At 33.8% G+C, this 23,749-nt stretch overlaps 2 protein-coding genes across 2 annotated transcripts; one reads left to right on the forward strand and one right to left on the reverse strand.

Annotated features, from left to right (window-relative positions):
- Nucleotides 1-584: 584 nt before the first annotated feature.
- Nucleotides 585-5,725, reverse strand: LOC117925027 (proteinaceous RNase P 1, chloroplastic/mitochondrial-like). Its single transcript, XM_034843827.1, has 7 exons — nt 3,865-5,725; nt 3,692-3,781; nt 3,395-3,576; nt 3,113-3,233; nt 2,141-2,209; nt 1,819-1,948; nt 585-1,190 (listed from the first exon to the last, which is right to left on the reverse strand). Exons 1-7 carry the CDS (start codon nt 5,713-5,715, stop codon nt 949-951), a joined length of 2,685 nt encoding a protein of 894 aa, XP_034699718.1. The 5' UTR covers nt 5,716-5,725; the 3' UTR covers nt 585-948.
- Nucleotides 5,726-11,859: 6,134 nt separating this feature from the next.
- Nucleotides 11,860-21,509, forward strand: LOC117925260 (peroxisomal fatty acid beta-oxidation multifunctional protein AIM1). Its single transcript, XM_034844220.1, has 18 exons — nt 11,860-12,062; nt 12,160-12,231; nt 12,941-13,003; nt 13,107-13,163; nt 13,353-13,420; nt 13,500-13,581; nt 13,694-13,749; nt 14,248-14,550; nt 14,895-14,981; nt 16,317-16,491; nt 17,135-17,256; nt 17,489-17,652; nt 18,598-18,852; nt 19,714-19,835; nt 19,942-20,063; nt 20,256-20,404; nt 20,845-20,983; nt 21,269-21,509. The coding sequence occupies exons 1-18, from the start codon at nt 11,969-11,971 to the stop codon at nt 21,311-21,313; spliced, it is 2,175 nt and encodes a 724-aa protein (XP_034700111.1). The 5' UTR covers nt 11,860-11,968; the 3' UTR covers nt 21,314-21,509.
- The last annotated feature ends 2,240 nt before the right edge of the window (nt 21,510-23,749 follow it).

Below are 23,749 nucleotides of genomic sequence, written 5' to 3' on the forward strand. Positions count from 1 at the left end.
AATGATATTCATATGAAAAAATAATAATAATAATTTCAGTAACGAAATGTGTTTTTTAAAGTATCATAAGTCTATATGAACTATGAAGGAGCAAGTCCTGAGCTCCTTCAACCATAATGACAAGAAATCTCACATTATAAGAGGTTTGTAAGCAAGGGTAAGTGCCTCTCATGATTTAGAAGTTAGAACTTCACCAATTGAAACCAAACAAGAAGAGACAGGAATCATTCTCTACTCAACTATCCACCCCAACATGCAGGGCTTCTCTTAGAAATTGTTTTCTTCTTAAAAAAATTATTGAAAAGAAAAACAGGGGGAAAAAAGAAAGAAAAAACAAATAAGTTGACAGACATATCTCATGATGTTTGAGTGGAGCAGCACATGGATTGTCAAGGACACTGGCATCTATCACCCTAAATTATTACAAATCTAAGGATATTGGCATTGTCCCAGATCAATTATGAAAATGTTATTGAATAAGTATGGGTGTTAGCATTGTCTAAAAGCAATAATGAAAAGGGAGGGGAAAAAAAAAAGATTTAGAACCGACCATTGACAGACTATTGAGCAACTATCATGGTGTGTTTGTGACCTGCAAATGCCTTACCCAAAACTTAACATTATATGGAAGAACTATTGGAAAAATGTATTTTAGTAGTAAATGAATAAATGAAAAGTTTCATTCTGAACAAGATTATACAAAACATTATCACCACCAACCTCTGCTCCCAACTGAAAGGATAAAACAGAGCAAAGGGTGAAAGAGAAAATAACCTATCCTCCAAAATTATGTGTCAAAAAATGCTAACCTTCCATGCAAAGTTTGCAGATGAGTTCAACACCAGCAGGTGGAAAATAGAGTTTTTCTCCTTCAGGAGCTTTGCAGCTTGGAGACCAGTTTCCCAGAGCAAGTGCCCTTCAATGTCCTGAACACCATAGCCCTTCACATTATATTTGGAAATCAATAATACAGTTACCAAGCTTCTCTGCAGCCTCAATTTCTGATAGGACTGTAGAATGAGTTGGAAAGATAGATGCCGACAGAATATTTCTGAGATTTCTGTAGATTTCCTGAGGTGGAGCTTTTGATTTTTCCTGGTTTCTGTGATTTGATGATGATCGCTCTTTGTGAATTTCTGTTTGGGTATCTGACCTTACCCGTCTCTTGTCATAGCGAGGATACTGTGATTCTGTTTATACATATGATTCACAATATAAGTACATACGGAGTTGATATGGCTTTAAGTAAAATGCAATTAAGCAACATAGGTAACATGATTCATGAACATAGAAGTAAAGAAACACCATTTAAATACTCAAGACCTCATTTTCATCGGGTTTAACACTGTGAAATTTACATTTATGATGGCATACAGACATGACCTATAATTCATCATATTTCAGAACTAATGTTCATGTTCAGTTATAGTACTAATGCCTGAGTATCAATTATTACTTAGAATTTACTTTATTCTTTATGGAGAAGTAAAGTACAATTAGCACGGGAGCATCTAAGACTTCCCATGGGAAATAAAAAACGTCCTATTTTGCTTGTATAACATTATATGGAACGATGATGAAGTCATTCAGAACAAGAGGCATAGTCATTGCAGAAAAATTAGCATCATTTCGATGATAGTAAACAACAATATGAATTAACTTGAAATGATATGAGGTAAAATTGTTGGAATTGTTTTCTTTTCCATGTGAACATCAAAATTATAGTTTTTGACAAGCAGTAATGGTGGAACATGATTCATGTTGGTAACCCAAATATTTGTGATTAGAAACCATTGATTGCTTGGACTTAGCTATTACCTTTGGTTCTGGGGGAAGAGCTTTGCTTTGCCATCTGTGAGTTAGCTCGGGTAACACATAACCATGTTCTTTCCCCTTCAGAATCATGTTCTGATGCAACTGGAATATGCCAGTGTCCATTCTCTGATTCCTGTCAAGTAAACCACATTATTTCACAAAATTTCATCATATATCTCCTCTCAAAACCACACTACTTCACAAGTATCATGATATATCTCTGTTTAAGCTTAATGCTGTGTGCACACATACCCGTTTTCCTGTTGGTCCATTTTCTTTTTACAAGATACAAACAGCAGAGCATGCCGGGAAATAAAGGACTGACCTGAATTATAACAGAGCAAGGAGGAGGCATGTGAAACACTGGACCACTATCAGAAAAACTGAAATGTACCTTCCATTAAGAAAAGAAACATGCCATTGTTAGGATAACAGCATCTGGAAAACATACAAATTGGAATAGCAAGTATTATGTCATAGAACTAGTCAGAGAGACCAAAAATTTCTTCCTTGTAACTTATTAGAGACTATGGAGGTAGTGTCTTTCAGAGAGAGAATAAGTCCAGTGAGCAAAAGGGTCAATATTAACAACACACCAAAGAACAACACCTGAAGGTGATTAAAACAGGCCAGTTACTCTATCAAACTGTAATATCTTTCCTCCACTGATTGTAACAAATTCATATGGCCCTTTGAGGAAAGAAAAATGAAGAATCCTAAAGCAAGTGGTTTCAACTAGTTCCTCAGTTCCACCAGAAAGCAATTTTTATTCCAGAAAGCAAAAAAATAGAACTGGATATGCATGTGTGACTCTGTTAAGATGGTGTTTGGAACACTGAAAACTTCAACCTTAATTCAGTCTTGAAGCTAGATTTTCTGAATTTTTCCACTTAAAAATAGTTCATTTTTACTCTTTTAAGTATTAAGACGATTTGATAAGACTAACTAAAAGTTTTTTTGAAACTATGAAAGTTAACATATTTATTTTTATTAATATTAAGTAATGAGTTTACGAGAAAGAAACAAGAAAGCAAAAAACTGATGGTTGGGGTAGAGAATTTTGAGAAGTTGAGAATTTTAGGCAATGAAGCATGAAACTATTGTGAATTAAAAATAACAATAATTTATTTTCAATTTATTGCTTTAAGTTTATAATTATAAAAATACTTAATATGCTTAATGACTTAGAATAAAACATTTAAGTCATATTAAATCATTACATTGGTTTTACCAAATACCACCTTGGTTGCAAACTGAAAAAGTATTCAAAACTTCTAATCTTCAACATGTTACTTACTTGATGCCTTTCTTTCCATTTCGGAAAGAAATCATTCCCCAAAAGTTGAAATATATGGTCTCTCATCTCATCATTTGTCACAATTAAGCACTTAAACTTTATAGCTGCATACAACCAGTACCTGAAGCACAGGTTATTACCATGGAACATAAAATGAAGATGCATCATAAAAATGGCATCAACAAGGTAAAATAAACCAATAATTAAATTTTAAAAAATGAATAAACAAATATAACTTCTGTGAGGGCAGAAGTATGCCACATAAATGGATATTTTCCTCACCAGTCATCATTTGATCCAGTAGGCGTTGTATAGAGGGCATCAGCATTTTTCCACTTCTCAATCAATGCCCTATTTGCTGGTTCATCCATCTTTTTTCCAGTGATTCGCTTGTTATGCAAAATAATGAGTGGCCATTTCTTTGAAGGAAGCATCTGCCTTATTCCATTCACAATGGCATTGACCTAAAGTCTCCATCATAAATAGATAGATGTATAGAAAGAAAAGAGGTGAGAATCTAAAGGGAGAAAAACCTATTCAAATTTCAGCATAACTGTCATTAGAAGCCACTGTACTTACCTTGGATGGTATGAATCTCCTCTGGCTGAAAAGACCCACATTAGCTGCATCTACCACTGCTTCATAAGGTCCATAGTAGTCTAGCCACTTCTGCAAGTAAAATTGTGTTCCCACTTCATCAGACCCACATATGAAATTAGAATAAGAAAAGCAACATCAAGGTGCTTTCATACTTGGAATTTCTGAAAGCTTGAATTTTTCTCTCTCTTTATAGCTATAGATGCGACTGATTCAGCAAATTTCTCAGTTTCTGTAGGATCAAGGTCAATGGTGGCCAATTTTTCCCCACAGCATAGGCATAAACCATCAGCTCCAACATTTGTGTGTGAAACATTCCATTTTCCTGTACCCAGCCAACCCTGCCCATGCCAGCCTCCACCTCCATTCACAATTGCTTCTGATATCAATCTTTGATCCCAATTTCTTTTTCCTGCAGCTGCAGCTGCATTGCTTTTGAACCATTTCTCTATCAAATTTGCAGTAGAATGAGAGACCTGTCTTACGCTTGTCCTAAGCTTATGCAATACATAATAGACCTTGTCACTTTTTCCAGCTTCTATACCTACTCTTAACAGTGCTTCCAGTTCTGGCTCTTCAGGATAGACACCATGCTCCAACATGTGTTCTTCAACACCAAATGCTTTCTCAATATCTCCATTATTGCAGAAAGCAGAAAGTGCAGGACCATAAGACCGCAATCTAGGGTTTATCCCCAGTGGTTTCATTTGCTTTACCATATCAAAAGCCATGTCACCATTACCCATGGACATTGCCATTCTCGCCACCGATGTCAAGGTTGCTTCATTCATTGGGACCTTTTCCAAACACATCTTCTCATAGATTTCAAATCCCCTCCGGAGTGCATACTTCTTGAAATCTTCACTTACCCGAATTTCATTATCTTCTTTTTTATTTGTGGAGTCATCAACACCCTTTCTTAAATGCATTTGACCTTCCAAAAGTTGACTATTTGACTGATTAAAGCAATTAGAGACCTGGGATAACTTGTCCATTTCAGTGATACTACCATCCAAATCATCTTTTGCTACTTCAAATGCTGACCTATTAGAATTCAACACCTTTTTAGGGGAGTTTTGATGAATTTTAGTAGAATAAACTGACATCGCATTGTTGGAAACTGGAACTTTCGATTCTGGACCACCAAAATTCTTCTTGCTAGTGTCCCCAAATTCTGCCAAATCCTCGGAAACCCCACCACGAACTTCACTAGAAGGGCTGAGCATGTCCAAACTCCGGCTACCAGTTCCACTCTTTGCAGGTCGAATAACACCAAGTGCTGCTGAAGAACAAAGATACAAAAGAACAGTATAATGATACTGCCCTAACTCAATTCCTTCCCTCAGAGCCGAATCATACAGTTCAAGCGCACCCATAACATCCCCATTTTTTGAGCACATTTCCAGTCCAACTCTTAACAGCCCTTCCTGAGAGTCCACCTTATTTTTCTTAGACCCCTTCTCCATCTCCTCTCTTACCTTATCAGCATCACCTTTCTTGGATTTTTCTTCCTCCTTTTCATTAGCTTTCAAAGATTTGTTCACTAAATTTTTACTTTCAGACTTCAAGGAAGGAAACTTGGAACTCGTTCCTCCGTTTCTCCTTGAATCTAACCTCTTCTTTGAATACCTCTCTCTTGTAAACCTCTTCTCATTCTTTTCCTCCACTGCCCAACCAACATGGGTTTTCACAGATTTTCTCCCTACCCTTTCACCTTTGGACCCGTAGGAAGAAAACCCAGAACCAGTTTCTTTACCAGTTCTACCATCCATGTCCGCTGTAGAAGGTTCATGGTCTGCAGTACACAACTTTGCATACAGGTGCCCAACATGTGGTCTAACAATAAGAAGTGCAGATTTTCTTGGTGGGGGTGTGTGTTTGGGAGATGAGAAAGTGAGAAAATGAGAAGAATGGTGGAATTTAAAGGCATTGAACGGTGAAGGGCACTTACAGTTACAGAAGAAGTGCTTTTGGTGCAGAGTGTTGTTGATGGTGAAGAGGGCCATTTGTGGCCGTTGGAAGAGCCCTCTCTATCAAAATTGATATGAGATTATTATTATTATCATCCAAGGTGGGACTGGGGTGTTAATTACCAAATTGCCCTTTACTTTTATATCTAAATTGAAATTGTCTTTTTAAAAAGTAATTTTTAATTGATATTATAAAAAGTATTATAAATTGAAAAATAGTTTCAAAAATATCAAATTTTAATAGTTTTTTACTAAATTACTAAATTTTTCTCAAAAATCTTTGTCAGGTATAAAATTGGAACAAAAAAGCTATTTTTCAATATTTATTAAATTATTATATTTATTTCCAAATTTAACGGATTTGAAAATATTAAAAAAAATTACATTTGAGATTTATACATGTATATGAACAATGCTTCATATTGTTTAGCATAAAAAAATTAACAAAAAAAATGAAGAAAAACATGTAAATATATTCATAATAGACAGATTTGTTCGGATATTGTATATGTGTGAAAAATGTAAAAGAAAAAAAATTGTATTCAACATTTACACATTTAGGTAAATAACATTTTGAATGATATAAAAATAAAGAGAAAAGAAATAAAAACATATTGCAATTAAAATCCCATGGACATCATTTTAGAAAATAGAAGTGAATGAAGACCCGCTTTGAGGAATCAATCATCAACTTCGATTAGATTGTTAAAATTTATTTGAGATGTGTTAAAACTAAACACATGAGCATAGAAGAAAAGTAAAATAATCACCACAACTAAAACAAACTCCTTAACCATGATTAAGTTGTAAATAGTTGGTTTAGTCATTAGTTTGTTAGAATTGATTTAGGAGGTAAAAATCTTGTTATATAATAAGCTTCTATTTAATGTCTATCTTGTAGTCAACTTTTAATTGATGAGAGCTCTTATATTTCCACCATGGGAGGAGCTTCATACTATTCTTCAAGGTTCATCCTTGTTTCTTTTAATCACCCCATTTCAGTTCGATTGAACAACATCAACAATTTATTGCTTTGGTGAAAGTAAGTTCCTACAACAATTCAAGGACGCAAATTATAGGATTTTGTGTTTGAAACTAAACATCTACTATTGAAGTTTCTTACACTACGAGATGAAGAATTAGATGATATTAACTCAAAGTTTCTTTATTATGAACAACAAGATTAGTTGATTTCTCATGGATTATTTCTTTGAAGTTTAAAGGGGTTCTTGCACATGGGATAAATATTGATAGCTTTGTTTAAGTATGGTAAACTTTAGAAACATACTCTCGTTGTCCAAATTCAAGCAAAAGTCTTTTGGTTCAAAATTCAAAAAAAGCCTATTTAACCATGAATGATTATTAATAAAAGATTAAAGGTTGTATCGATTTGCTAGGATTACTTAGTAATTCAATATCTAATAAAGGACATATTGATGTCATCTTTGAGAGTTTGAATTACACATAAATCCTTATACAATCGATGATTTAGAATCTTTATTGTTAGCTCAAAAGGCTAGGATAAAAAAGAAAAATAAGGAATATAATTTTATACAAGCTAGAATGGCAAATGTTGCTATAATTAGTCCAATCTCTCAACAACAAAAGTAGTATACTAATGGCTTTTGGAAAAAGAAAAATGGCTATGTTTGGTTCTCGGAAAATTTGAGGGAAAATGCAAAGGAAAGAAAATAGAGAGGAAAAGTAAAATAAAAGAAAAAGTAAAGGAAAATAAAAAATAGAGTTAAAGATGATAAATTATTTTTGTTTGCTATTTTAAACTCATTTTATTTATTTTAACTCATCAATATAAAGATTAAACAATTTTAAAATATATAAGTTTCTAACTAATTTTAATTATATTTAATTTTCTTTGAAATATTTTATATGATAATCAAACATGAGAAAATAATTTTTCTTAGCATTTTTTTTCTTTCCTTTGTACTTTCCGAGAACCAAACATAACCTTAGTTCCAATTTTGGTGGTCAATTTTTCCTTCTTTTTTTTTTTTTTCTTTTTTGTTATAGAAGGTAATTTCCATAATAGCACTAGAGGAGGTTTGGCTTTTTTAATCAAAGAAGAGGCCAAGGAAGTAATTTAATGCTCAATTTCATAGCAAGAGTTTCTAGTCTCGAAACAAACCTCAATATCAACTTTGTGGAAAGATTAGCCACATGGTGATGAACTGTAATTACCATTTTGATCAAAGTTTCTTAGGAGTTTGGACCTTCTCAATTTCAATTTCAAAATATAGTAATCTATGTCACCTTACTTCCAAAGTATCGTTTTGCACAAAACTTCCATACATTGGAATGAGGTTTAACATGTAGTCCGATATCTTTGTGAAACTACTAACATGGGTTTGTTTTATTCAAAAGCATCAAAATGTTAGTTGCTTGAATATCTAGATATTGGCTATCTTTTAAGCCTCATAAAGCTCAATTTTACACAATGTATTTGCTTAAGGTATTAGAACAATATTGTGAAAATCGATTAAGCAAATAGCAGTTGTGGACTCGCATTTTTTCATGTGCACCACTTGAACTTTGAGACTCACTTTTATTTGTGAAAATTTTGATTTTTAAAAAAATTAGGATCGCCACTTATTTTAATTTATTTTTAAAAATAAAAACAACATAAAAAAGAAACTTGTGTGACTCCTTATTTGGAAAAGATATGTCTGTAAAAATTGATTCTAATTTAGGAATCTAGTTACCTACTAGGAAGGCATGGTGATAACTCATAACACCCCTCTAAGTTCGTATACCTACGGTCTCTATTAAACAAATGAAGGAAATTATGATAATTAATTAAATTAATTAATTAATAATGAATATTAAGATTAAGAACACAAATCAATATATAGGAAAATAATGATAAAAGCAAATTGTAAGAATGAACAAGGTAAATGATATGATATAAATGGATTTATTAAACTGATTAAAAAAAATATTTCAAAAATTAGTTTTTTAATCGATTTCAAAGGATTTTATTAAAAACAATTTTGAATTAATGATTTCAATTTATTTATTTTTTTAAAAAAGTTTCAATTTATTTTCAATAAGCGATTTGATTCAATTTAAGTTGTATTCAATCTTCAAAAAAGTTATTTATATTTATTTTATCAAAATAATTTATTACAAAGTTTCAATTTGGCAATAAAAAATATTTTTACTTGCTTTTGCTAAGAAAAATAATGAAATTGTACAACTTTATTTACAAAAGTATTTCAATTTGATTTTATTTACAAAAACAATTAATTTCTTTACAAACTTTATTTATTAAAATATTTTCAATCCAGTGTTATTAAGAAAATGATTTCTACAACTTTAATTTGTAAAAAAAAAAAAATTCATCTTAATCTCATTAAAAATTTATTTAAAACCTTTATTTACAAAATTTACTTTTAATCAATCTTATCAAGAGGAGTTTTATTTAAAAAAACATTTTTTTTTGGACAATTTTATTTTAAAAATCAAAATTTAAAACAATTTTTATTAAACAAATAAAAAAACATTTTTAAAGACAATTTTTTATTAAACAAATAAACTTTTGGACAATTGTTATTAAAAATAATTTTTAAAATTTTATTAAAAACAATTTTTTGGATTTTCCTAAAAAAAATTCTGATTTTTTTAATTATTATTTTATTAAAAAAATGATTGTTAAGCTTCTTCTTTTATTAAAACAAAAATTTTGAACTGTTTCTTTATATATCCAATAAATATATACAAAGAATATGTATAGGAACTAATAAAAAGAAACTAAGTAAAGTGATAAAATAAAATATGTACTCAGAACAAATTTATAGCAAGCTGAATGCCCCATTTATGGCTTTCCTGAGCCTCATTTTCTTCCATTAAATTTGATTCTTCACATGTCATAAATTCATACTCAATAAGTATAATATCAATAATGGGATGGGCGCATGCAAAACAAAAACGAGCCTAAAAGTAAATATCATAAATATAAAAAGTTTAAAACAAATATTTAAATCCAAATTCAATAAGTATTGTACTTTAGATTGGTTCAATAAATTTTATCAATGAGCCTAAAAGTAAATATCATAAATATTAAAAGTTTAAAACAAATATTTAAATCCAAATTCAATAAGTATCGTATTTTAGATTGGTTCAATAAATTTCATCAATAAAAATAGACCGACAAACATAACATTATAAGCTTTACTTCAAGATTTTTAAATTAATAACCAAAATACAACCACAATCAACCAAGTGAAAATGTAACAAATCAAAATAAATTTAATTAGAACCAAATTCAATATATCGCCATCCAAACAACCAAAACCAAGTCCAATTTAATAAACAAATTAAACCCAAAATATGCACAAATAAAATAATAATAATAATAATAATAATAATAATAATAAATAATAAGACATATTCTCATCATCATCTAATCGAAAATTATCAAAACATCATTTTTCTGTATCTAACTCTTCATCGGGGACATGCTATCAAATATAATAATTTATATGATTTGCAATTTCCTTTTAATTTCATATTAATTCATTTTTAAACCCTTAGTTATTTTAATAAATTTATTTAAATAAATACATAAATTTTGCAAAGTCCAAAAGAAATCTTACTTTCTTAAAAACCTAGTATCAATAAAATAAAATAAAAGGGTTTGATATGCATTTGATTCATTAGAAGTATGACGGCATGAGAATCTTTCGGTACGAGAATCTTTAAATACTTGCTTTTGTTCGGTAACTTGTGGCAATCACCATAAATCAAGAATTTCTTTTTTTTTTTTTAATACATAAGCCAGTTGTACGGTTGGAAGTCAACCACCTCCATCCAATGGCCAAAAATGGTACCGAAGTGGTACCGTAGAATTTTCGTTATTTGTATAATCAAATGTTGCTGTCACTTTCCCTGATAAGCCACTACTTGTTCTTTATTCTGGAAAATAAAAAGAAAGCCCAGTCAAAAAAAAGCCAGAGAAATTGCGAGTGGACTGGAAAAAAAAAAGGTCCGACAGAGTTGACGACGACGTCGATGGATAACCAATTAACCAATTCATTATTTTGATAGCTGACAATCAGAAGACCCTTTCAGACGTGAGGGTTGACTCTCACTCTGTCAATAAAACCAAATGACAATCAATCAACCAAAATTCACCCAACTACTACTCTTTTTGTTCAAACAAACCACAATTGATTGAATTTTTTTTTTTCTTCTACAAAACCCAACTAACTTAAGTTTTGGGGAAACTCACTTTTTCCATATAACAAATTCTCGGTTTTCTTAGTACAGATATACTTTTTTTTTTTTATAAAAAATTTAATTTCCAAAATGAATTTTTTTTTTCTTACTTTGCTTTCTATAAAGAATCCAATGTATTCATTATGCCCTCTCAATAGACTAATTTATTTGGTAACTTCCAATGTTCTCCTCCTATTTTTTATATTTTAAATATTTTTTAAAGATAAATTTTTGTTTTCAATTGTTTATTTTTAATAAATTTTTATATTTTTACATTTATTTTTAGATCATTTAAAACATAAATTAAAATAATTAAAAATTTACAAAAAAAAAACTTTTTATTAAAGAATTATTAAATATGTTTTAAAATCCGGAAATAGCTCCAGACTGGCGGTTAGTGTCTTCAAACATATGATATAATGCTTCCAATAACTTTACATTATTTACGAAAGAGCCATTCTGGAGAATTTATAATTTATTTGAATGTACCTTTTTTTTTTTTTTTTTTTTTCTCCTCAAGTCACGTCGATGGGTTGTTGTGGGCTTGGACAATATCGGGATTTCCACGTGTTTTAGGTGTTTGTTTGGGTCAATGCAGAAACGTACCCAGTGGGGATAGTCTGATCCCGCTTCTTCCACGTGTTTCTTGCCAGGTTTGGTTACATGGTTTTCACGGTTTCCCTGTCATCGCCAAACTTCCACGTCAGCGCCCCCACGCGAAGCCAATTGGAAATTTACTTTTATTACCATTTTCGATTAATTTAATTTAAGTCCATGTCACAATATTCAGGCACAATTGGTGAGCAATTACCATTATTATTTTTATTAGGGATGATGAAAAGGTTAAAACGACACCGTTTATGTCGTGGAAAAAATAATTGCAGAGAAAATGGACCCCACCTGGACCTCGCTCAAATCAGCCGGTCGGTCAAGTTTACACTCGGGTCACGCACCATAAAGGCAGGAAGCACATCTCACTTCGTTATTGTAGCACTCAAATCATCATTATCGTCTTCTTCCTTGATCACAGAACTGAAACCCTAGGTTGTCGGAAGTCATGTCGAAGGCTGAAGTAACCATGGAGGTCGGAAACGATGGCGTTGCAGTCATCACCATGTCCAATCCTCCCGTCAACGCCTTGGCCCTTGCGAGTACCGTCTCCATTTCTGAATTCCTTTGGAACTTCGATTTTGGATCGTTGATCTTATGTGATCAGACACTTGAGCTTGTTGTTTGGTTTTGGTGCAGTTATCGCGGGGTTGAAGGAGAAATACGCTGAGGCTATGAGGAGAAATGACGTTAAAGCTATTGTTGTTACTGGTACGTTTTAACTTTTGCTGGTACGCTTTGGATTTTCATGTTTTGTGATTTTGTATTTTTGTTCATAATTGGTTTTGCAGAATTTACTCATTGGTTGAGGTTTAGCGGATAGGGGCATCCTATTGTTTCAAAATTAAGTCTTACTGTGCTTTTGATGGTTCAGTGAATATTCCCAAAATTTTGGACTTGGGTTGGGGATCGAATTGAATTGTGAGGAATTCCATCCAGTTTTGGGAATAGTGGGCACTCTTTTATCTTTGTTTTCAAAACTCTGTTCGGCTAAATAACAAGAAAAAATTTGAAGTCGGATTGTTTTGGACTTTGAATCAAGTTGGAAACCACTATTTCATCTCACCCATCATATTTCCTAGTTCTTTTTTTAAAAATAATCATCAGATTAATTGGACAGGCAGGATCTTCTATGCAGATGGGTTTTGGGTAATAATCAAAGGACTCACTAGCATTGTGGACTCCCAAGTCTCAAACTACCTAAAAACTAGAATATGTGAAATCATGATTCTCTCTTTGGATTTGATTTTACATCCATCAATGAACTTCTGCTTCTTTCTGATGTCATGTTGCTCTTAGTGGATTTACCCGATCTCATAATTTCATGTAGGCTAGTGTTTTAAGATTGTTGAATCTTGCACTTATGCTTTACACTCACTAGTCTCTGATTGTATATATATTTTTTCTAATGTGTTTAAAGGCAAAGGTGGAAGGTTTTCTGGTGGTTTTGACATCAATGTTTTCCAGAAAGTACACAAAACTGGTATGAGTTCATTGATTTTATTAAGTTGTGCTAATAATAATTTGGAAATTTAAATTTGAATCTATTTATTGGGAATTTATAACTTTTTTGTCTGTCCTGGCAGCTGATATTTCACATTTACCAGATGCATCTATTGATCTTTTGGTCAACACAGTTGAAGGTCCTCACTTTACTTAAATTATTACTTTTTTATGAATATGCAACTTCGGACAGTTCATTTATGAGAAAACCTTTCCATGGTTCTTCTGGAAAAAAAAAACACATCATATTAGAGTTGTTTCTTTTTTCTTATTTTGTTGAAGGCTTTCATATTTATGATTTTGTTATTTTGTGGTCTCCATAATCTCAGATGCCAAGAAGCCTAGTGTTGCTGCCGTGGAAGGACTTGCCCTTGGAGGTGGCTTAGAAGTGGCAATGGTATGTGTTCTCTGTTTAGTCGAGTAAGTTTGATTGGCTAAAATTCTTAATTTCACATCTTCTGAATAATCTTCTACAGGCTTGCCATGCACGTATTGCTGCACCAAAAACTCAACTTGGCTTGCCAGAGCTTTCACTTGGAGTTCTACCTGGATTTGGAGGTACAGCTGTTTTTGTGTCCTGGAGTCCACTTGAGTTTTGGATCTAAGTGATGCAATTTAGATTTTCCATGAAAATTTACTGACTAATAAAAAACATGTTTGTATTTTAAAGGCACACAACGTCTTCCAAGGCTTGTAGGGTTGTCAAAGGCCGTTGAAATGATGCGGGTAAGCATGCCTTTTATATTGATTTGGCATAGTTTGTAGAATTTAAGACCTTTACACTAATCTAAGCTGAAAGTGTAACAGCTCCAAATACACAAACATGCTCTTCTTTGAAGGTTTGCTTAGAAAGTTTTCTTTCTTAACACATGTGCTCCCTTCTTAGTCACTCTGTTAGAAGTTATGGAGAATTTGATTCACTCTGTTATAAGATGTCGTTTGAAGGCTTAAAGGGAACCATAAGACAACAAGAAACTTTACTTTTCAAAAGAAAAAAAAAAAAAAAAAACAATAAACCAAAACTTTTAACTGAAAAATACATTGTGGAAATATGAGACCACCATCTAATGTCCAGTGTATGAATAATATAAATTTGGGCCATATCTTCTGAGTTGTGACTTCTGTTCCTTCAAAATTTTATCTTGTTTCTAGATGGTCTGAATAATATAATTTTGTATTACAACATACCAGTTGCCACTTAGTGATGTGAATAAGTTTTTGCAGTTATCCAAATCAATATCGTCTGAAGAAGGGTACAAGCTGGGTCTTGTTGATGCTGTTGTGTCTTCTGAAGAGTTACTGAAAGTATCTCGAAGATGGGCTTTGGACATAGTGGATAAGCGCAAACCTTGGGTGCGTTCCCTTCACCAGACTGACAAGCTTGGATCAGTGTCTGAAGCACTTGACATTTTGAAAATTTCCAGACAGCAAGCCAGGAAAACTGTTCCACATCTGCCTCAGCACCAGGCATGCCTTGATGTAATTGAGGAGGGCATTCTTCATGGAGGATATAGTGGGCTTCTAAAGGTGTTTCAATAGAATTCACTATGATTATTACTTTCTGAAGGATCTTGTTTGTGCTATTTTCTATTAGTAGTTCTTTATGGTATATTCTTCGTGTTTCTAATTGTTTCTTAGAATACTCCACATAGAACACTTGAAAACATCTCAAATTTATTCTAAAAAATTACTTCCAAACAGACCCTTTATTTTTCTCTTAGTAGGTATTGTATATGCACTTCCAATGCATTCCCATGTGAAGGGAACAATATGCCTAGCTTTACAAGAGTGTTTATTGGGGGGATCTTTACCAATCCAGCTGGTCTGTGGCCTCTTCATATGTGAACTAATCTAAGAAATGGTTATTGCAGGAAACGAAAGTTTTCAACGAGTTAGTCTTGTCAGACACTGCAAAAGGTCTTATTCATGTGTTCTTTGCTCAGCGCGCAACATCTAAGGTAAGATACTTGATGCAATGTATATCACTAAGTTCTATCAGCTCACCTATTTATGGTTCTCCCCCACTCCTTCCTGCATTGTTGTCATCCTATTTTTGTTTGCTCTCTCTTCAAGAGTGATTAATTACTAGGCTAGTTGGACTCAAGCTCTATGCATTCATGAGACTAGATCAGTGCATATGGGAAGCGTGTGGAACCCATAGCAGTAAAAAGAAAGGAAAAATGAATTCAAATCCATAGTTGTAGGTTGGTTACAAAGCAGTTACCGTATTATGCTACAAACAGGGCAAGGCCAAATTTTAGAAAAGAGAAATGGGGAAGAGACCAAAATGGGGATTGAGGTTTTGTGGTAGCATAGATTTATGTGCATTAAATTGTTAGTCTCAACAACAAGTGCCCTTACTTCATTATTTATTTTTATAGCTTCAAAGCCCACTAGTTTTGCATTGCAGGCCCTGCAAAAACTATAGATGCTTGACCCTTCCCTACGGACCATTTATTGGCTATGCTGGGGACAGGGACCTGGGCACTCCTGCTTGTGGGTGGGGTACCTGCCAATTGAGCTGCCTGTGGGGGCTATTACCGCTTTAATGCAAAATTGAATATTAGGGACTGTAAGATGCTGGTTTCAGTGATCTTTGCTTAAGGTCCTGTTTCCTTCTCTTACCTGGACGACACTAAGTTGGCGCAAAAATTCCTGGTTTCTAAATTTGAGTTCATCCAATTTTAACATGGAATTTGGGCTTAGATTTGTCAATTTCAACATATCAGCAGCTGTTTGCATGGAGTAATATGTGATAGGAGATATGATTTACCAGAGTTTTCCTCATCAATTTTATGTGTTTGTATAAAAGTATTCATATTTTGGGTTGGTTTCAAACATAGGTCAACTCTAATCAACTCACCCAATCCCAACTATTTTGGTCCTACTTGGCCCATCTGCTATTAGATTATAGGCCATCAAATCATTTCTTACAAGATTGGCTCACTTGCTATTTGGCCTTTATTTTCTCCTTGCAGGGCAATTTCTTTGTTTGCTCTGCAATTTAAATCCAGGATGAAAATAAAGTCCAAACCCTAGAGTTTTAGAATTTTATTTTTTTTTATAAATTTTGTTGTAAAATATTCTCCAGGAGTCCAATTCTGTCAAGGAGTGCATTTGAAAGCTGCTTTCTGTACTTCCGATGTCCCTGATTTTGGCTCTCCCTTTTAGAGTTTTAATTTCTCATTCTTTGTTGAAGGAAAAATTCATTGGTTGTTTATTTTCTGGCACAAGTAACTATCCTTTGGGACTTTTTTTTGAATGATGTTCTCTTACATTTGTAATTCTGACAGGTACCTAACGTTACTGACATTGGGCTCAAACCAAGGAATGTAAAGAAAGTTGCTGTAATTGGTGGAGGTCTAATGGGTTCTGGAATAGCTACAGCTCTCATCACAAGTAACATATATGTTGTGCTGAAAGAAGTTAACTCTGAATATCTTTTGAAGGGTATAAAAACGATAGAAGGTAATTACTTAAGTTAGAACTGCTATTGAGAATAATTGTTGGCATTCATTTGTTAGGATAGAAATTGTTTGAAGAAAAATTTCTACTATAGTGTGAGGTAAAACTATAACACTTTTCAGATCATGCCAGTGTAACGATTCACTATTACCAGGAGTGCTGCAATTTGGTGTCTAATTCTCAAATATAATTTATGATCATTCAAAGAAAATGTGTGATCTTTTAAATTGCATGCATGCATTCAGAATTGTGGCCTAATATTTTAGTAATTTTTGTGATTACTAGCCATTATAAAGGAACATTGATAGAAATATATCCTTAATATGATGAAAGAGTATCGAAAGCGTATGTTTAATTTATATATGGTATTGACAAGGTATAGTTATCCACTGAATCTGATACTCCATCATGAGCCTCTTTGTTTACAAAGAAGTGGTGGCTTTGGGACACAAGCTCAGCCTATTCATCTCAACTGCTGGAAAACATGGACCTAAATGGAACCTTATTCAAGGCATTGGATCTGAAATTGCTAGACATCGTAGCAGTCATTCTCCCATATTATTATTGAATGTTTCACATTTGAGTAACTTTGGACTAACTTTATCAACAAAGGGAGGAACTTGTAACTATGTGCTTCATGTGACAGCAAATGTTCGAGGCTTAGTGACAAAAGGAAAACTGACACAGGATAAAGCACATAAAGCCCTCTCAATGCTCAAAGGTGTACTGGACTACTCAGAATTTAAAGATATTGACATGGTCATAGAGGTAGGTTTTTTTGCTGAAACTTAATATTTCCACATATGTGGAAGCCGACTGTGGATTTTACTTTCTGAGTCAGATTTGTGTGCTGGTGATAATGTTCAACAATTTCTTCTCATTTTGCTCAATATTTTCGTATTAAGCATAATATAGTACCTATGTTCCTTGACATCCATTAAAAGATTTATTGTTAGCTGGATGGTTTAAAAGTTATCTGATACAGTGCTCTCATTTGCAGGCTGTAATTGAAAATATTCCATTAAAACAGAAAATATTTAGTGAAATAGAGAAGATCTGTTCTCCCCACTGCATTTTGGCGACAAATACATCTACTATTGACCTCAATTTAGTTGGAGAAAAGACCAGTTCACAAGATCGAATCATAGGGGCGCATTTCTTCAGGTTATTGGACTCTTCTCACTTCTTGTTAAAGCAACCTAGCTAGAGGACTATGAGCTTCTTGTAATGTTTGACCTAGTGATGAAATACTGGTATCAACAGTCATTACCACTCAGTTCAGAACTGTGAAGTCAGTGATTTGCATCACATGGAGAAGTTCCCATATACAATAGGTATGGGACTTTCCTGAATAAGAAAATCATCCATGTGGTGAATTTAGGGGCTCCTAATCGTATGATGTGGGGTTCCATTTATTGGCTTCATGACAGAAAAAATTCCCTCATGCACAACAGGACAGGGGATCAACCATCTTTAGTTGATCCAGTATGCCTTGTCTTCTAAACTCTGTCCTAATATGTAGAAAATTGGGGAAAAAAATGGTATTGAATCTTAAAACACTGCAACAACAAAGAGTTGTATGTTTCCAGATTTTCTTTTCTTTTCTTTTCTTCCATCTCCTAATCAACTAGATAGAGCATAAGATTCTGTTTGTTTTTGTGTATTTCTTTGCAAAATGGCAATGAGACACTGATTACAAGTTATAACAATTTCATTGATGTAAGCTTCTATTCATGCTGTACACATGCATTCCATCACTCAGAAGAAAAAAATGTTGGAAATTTCTTTTCCTGTTTGAGGACAAAATTTCCACTATTTCAATGGTAATGTGACATATTGAATAGGACTTGTTTTGTTCCATGCAAGCACTCAATAGCTATTGTTAATCTGGAATGTGACCTCCACAGGAAGGGAGGAGCCAAAATGATAGTGAAAATTGTTGACTGGTCATTTTCATATATGTGTGTGACAGTTCCTAGTGGCATCAGTGACTTGAAGAACTCATTATGTTGTAGTAATGTCTTATTATCAATTGAGTATTCTTACTTCTGGGAAAGTATTTTTTTGTGTTTATTTTTTTTATTTCTAATATGTCTCCTTACCAAACAGCCCTGCACATGTGATGCCTCTCTTAGAAGTTGTACGTACGGAGAAGACTTCTGCACAAGTAATTCTTGATCTCATGACAGTTGGGAAAGCCATAAAAAAGATTCCTGTTGTTGTGGGAAGCTGCACTGGTTTTGCCGTCAATCGGACTTTCTTCCCATATGCACAAGGTGCACATTTTTTGGTCAATTTAGGTGTGGATCCGTTTAGAATTGACTGGGTAATCAGCAATTTTGGCCTCCCCATGGGCCCTTTCCAGTAAGTTTCTTCCCTTAGTTACTCTGCATGTGCATGGCTTGGTATGTGACAGCGTCTGATGTCTATCCTTGCATGTGGGGATGAAGCTAGAAATTTTTTGAGGGAACCAGAGTTAACATACTTTAATTTGAAACTAAAGATAATACTAAAATGCTTAATTTATTTTAAAGTTTTACTAATTTGGTGGATAAGTGGCTGGATATTTTTCCTTAAGAAATGGTCCAATCACTCATTTTTTTATCATCCATCTTTCATTTAATTGCCTCAAATCTCCACAATTAGAATTAAGTTTGTGTGTGCGCGTGTACCTGAATTTGATATATGTGGCCATAGACAATAAATATGGAAGAAGTTGGCGGTTGTAATATAAACAGTATTTTTGAGGGAAAAATAATACTTTTAGAGGACAATAGGATGGACCCACAATATAAACAAATAATACTGAGAGTAAATTCGATTATGATGAGGTTAAAATGGAGAAAACAGGGAATTGGAGCTGTTATAATAGTGGGTGCAAGTTGTGCAAGCCACCATTTCTATGTGAGAGACCGATATGTTGTATCACAGGTCTTATAAAGGGCAATGGAGAGGTTCTTTTTTCCCCATCTTTTTTTTTTTTGGTTAATTTTAAATTAATCTTGAATGAATTATCTTGCGTCATTTTTAATTGTCCTTGTCTTGAGGCAAACCTCAAGGTTCAAAGTCCACTTAGTGACTCTCCAAAGTCCATTTCATCCATCTGATTGTAGCTTTTGCCCTTGCATACATCCAAAGAAAGTTGTTCTCAAATGATGCATGCATATCTACATGAGATGTTATAGATGGATGATATTAAAATGTTCTTCCTGGTTATATTTGCAGGCTTCAGGACCTTTCTGGATATGGAGTAGCTGTAGCAGTTGGGAAAGAATTTGCTACTGCATTTCAAGGTCGCACATTTGAGTCTCCATTGGTTAACCTTCTACTGAAAAATGGGCGGAATGGTATTGAAAGATTATTGTTACCATTTGTCATTTCTTATTATCCTTGTGTTGCCGACACCTTGCCATGTCTTTTGCCTGTGACATGTATGACAATTTGTCATCTCAGGTAAACAGAATGGAAAAGGATACTACATATATGAAAAGGGAAGCAAGCCAAGGCCTGATCCTTCAGTTCTACCAATTATTGAGGAGTCTAGAAGGCTCGCCAATATTATGCCTGGTGGAAAGGTACTTAATTCTGCAATAAAAGGCGGGTTTATTGCATTTTGCATTTGATGACATGCATACTTCTTTAGGTTTGAGTTGTGGACCTGTGTTGAAGCTTTAGCTTATGCTAACTCTATATAAGGCAAAAACAGTACCTGGTCTGTGGCATTGGCTTAAGATTTTCTAATGTGTCTTCTGGAATATGTGTGGCAGCCTATATCTGTGACCAACCAAGAAATTCTGGAGATGATACTCTTCCCAGTAGTGAATGAGGCATGCCGTGTTTTGGATGAAGGAGTCGTTGTTCGAGCATCAGACCTCGACATCACATCAGTTCTTGGAATGAGTTTTCCCTCTTACCGGTTAGTTGTTTAGGTTCTTCTCTTTTGCAGTAGAAATTGCAAGACATTCTCTCTTGTTTCTGGGCCACCAAATTCTTGATCAGGGGCATAAACTTTCTGTTTCATTTCAATGGACAGTAGGTTAGGGCAGTACCAGTATTTATTTTATTAGATCTCATTTTATATGGCGCTGAGTTCTTGCAAATTTGCAATCACATTATGCATGCATATGAAACTGCATCTGGAGGCATTCCTGCATGTGCTATCAACACAATCAGTGAACCTGTTTGGCAGTAAAAATTCATGTTTCTCAGGGTCCAATTTGTCCAGTGAGATGGTTTTAATCACATAGTAGCGTTTTTGCCCCTCCTGAAATGGATGTTTTCGATTTCTGTAACAAATTAACTGTAAATAAATCACAGTAAATGCTTCTTTTTTCTTTTTTTTTCTTTTTGTGGCAGTGGTGGTATTGTGTTCTGGGCAGATGAAGTTGGGCCTTACTATGTATACACATGTCTCAAGAAATGGTCAGCTATGTATGGCAGCTTTTTTAAGCCATCAAGTTATTTGGAACAAAGAGCAACAAAAGGCATACCATTGGTATGAACCCTATTTTCCTTCTCCTTTTCTTTCACTACATTTGCATGTGTTTCTCCCTTTCCATACACATTCATTCTTTTGCCAAATGAAACTGCCTTCTTCAAAATTGCTTAACTTCGAATTACATATTTCTGGTCATTTTAGTTCTCTTCATTTATGTGCATGGTCGCCCCTTCAAAAAATAAAAATAAATTGTTGAATCCTGAACATTTCTGTGTAAATCTCCCTAAGATTTTTTATTTTTTTCTAATTATTATTTACTTATTTATTTTTTTCAATTTCCAGAGTGCACCTGCTTCAGCTTCACCAGCTTCAAATTCACGTCTCTAGGGTACTGCAAGATCCACCTGGTCGTCAAACATATCAGGTCTCAACAAGAATAAGAACCCTTTTTTTCTTTGGCTCCATTAGAATTCTTTGAGAAGCAAAGATCGAGAATAATTATCTTTTACACGATTTAAATGTTGGTTCAAACATTATCTCTTAAATTTTGCCAATAAATGAATGTAGTTTATTTCCTACAACATTGCAATAGTAGCGTATTTAAAAATGCATGGAAATCTAACCCACTAAGGGCTTGTTCGGTTTTTCGTTAAATTTGTTTCATCTTCATGATATGGTGATTGGTAAATCCCATCTCAGCTCTTGATCAAGGATTAGTGAAATGAGAATTGGGGTTAGTGAAATTTGTGTATGGAGAGGAAGAAAACCTTGAGAGAACCAAGAAAATTGCAAACCTCAAGTCTCAGTTTTCTGTTTCTTACAGAGCCTTTTAATTGAGTACAGAAAGAAAGAACCCTTGATGTGGTAGTTGCCATGTCTGTTTTCACATGCCCTCTCAAATGAAAAGGTGATTCATCTACTTTGAGTTTGCTCTTCAACTTTAAAAATCTAATCTAGCTGTTGACAAAGGTTTGGGGAAGACATTAGCAACCTGGTCTATTTATGGAACAAAGTGGATCTCTAATATCTTTTGCAGAACCTTGTCTTGCATAAAATGCATGTCAATCTCAATATGCTTTTTTCAAGCATGATATACAAGATTTGGTACCAACAAAGTTGCTCCTTGATTGTCACACCAAATTATCAGTGAGAATTTGAGTTCAACTCCCAACTCTCTTAGCAAAGAATGCATCCAAGTTATTAATTCTACAACAACAAGAGTCAATGCACAATATTCCAACTTAGTACTCGATCATGCTACTACACTTTGTTTCTTTGAGCTCCAAGACACAAGATTGCCTCCAAAAAACACACAATTGCCATTGGTAGCTTGCTCAATCAGCATTAGAGAAGACTAAAAGGTCTAATTGTTTGTTGGATTTGAAGTGAAGACTAGGAGTGATGGTCTCTTTCAAGTAACAAAGTACTCTTTTATAAGCTTCCCAATGAACATTAGCAGGATTTTGTAAAAACTAACTCAACTTGCTAACCATATAGGAAATATCTGGACATGTCATTATGACATACTGTAAGGCCCCAATAATACTCCTTTAAAGTGAAGGTTTTGCCATAAGATCTTTATCTCGATTTTTCCCGAGGTAGCAGAGGTTGGTAGAGGTGTAGCTCCATCCATCTTTGTTCATTTCAGCAAGTTAGCAACGTATTTGCTTTAAGTTAGATACAACCCAGTAGTATCCCGAAGAGCTTTTACTCCAAGGAAGAAGTGTAAGGAACCAAAATCTTTAAGAGCAAAGTTGCAATTCAAGTCACTTACTAATTTTGATATAGCTGCAGAATTGTTACCAATGATCAAGATCTCATTAACGTAAACCAATAAAATCAGCAAGGTATCTCCTGATTTTTACATAAACAAAAATACATCAGATCATGAATTAGTAAAGCCCCAATATAAGAGTGTTTGCTTAAGCCTATCGAATTAGGCCCTTGGCACTTGCTTTACCTCATAAAGCACTTCCCTTAACTTGCATTCAAATTGAAGCATTGTAGAATCAACAAATCCCTCGGGCTGACTCATATACACATCCTCCTGTAAATGCCTATTTAGGAAGTTATTATTTACATCTAATTGATGAACAACCCATCATTGTTGCACGGCTAAAGCTAGATCAACCCGAATAGTAGAAGACTCAATAACCGAATGGTAAGTTTTAGAGAAATCTACTTTAGGAGTTTGATGAAACCCTTTTGCTACCAAGCAAGCTATACTTGTTTAGCGAACCATCAACATTGTATTTCAGCTTGAAGACCCATTCATTCCCAACAACATTATACTTGGACTAATATGAAACTAAATCCCAAGTATGATTATTGAGAGCTTGAAATTTTGCATCCATGGTTTTCTTCCAATTGGGATCATAGAGAGCCTGTTTAACTGAGAAAGGCTCAGTAGGACTACGAGATACAGTTAGTGGATGCTTAAGAACATTAAATAACTTGGGTTTGTATATTCCAGCTTTGCTTCATGTCACTATGGAATGAGTTAAAGGAATTGGTTCAGAGGTAGGAGTTGGTTATAAATGTGGTTGAATGATAGCAGGTTAGGAAGGTTGCTTAGACTGTGGAGATGTAGTGGTGGTTGAATCAAAATGTGTCACATGCTCTACTAATTGGTCATGCAATCGTGAAAGATTGTTGGCTTTGATTATCTCAAGACCAGCCACAGTGTTTGGTTGACGCACATCACTAACTAAAATTTTGTACTTGCACTAAAGGTTGAAGACAAACTTGGAAGTGTGTTTGGTTTGAGAAGAGGAAACATTGGTTAGAGATGAGAATAACTCCAAATAAGGAAACTCTAACATT

This window comes from Vitis riparia, chromosome 11 (assembly GCF_004353265.1).
Source record: "Vitis riparia cultivar Riparia Gloire de Montpellier isolate 1030 chromosome 11, EGFV_Vit.rip_1.0, whole genome shotgun sequence".
Classification (NCBI taxonomy): Eukaryota; Viridiplantae; Streptophyta; class Magnoliopsida; order Vitales; family Vitaceae; genus Vitis; species Vitis riparia.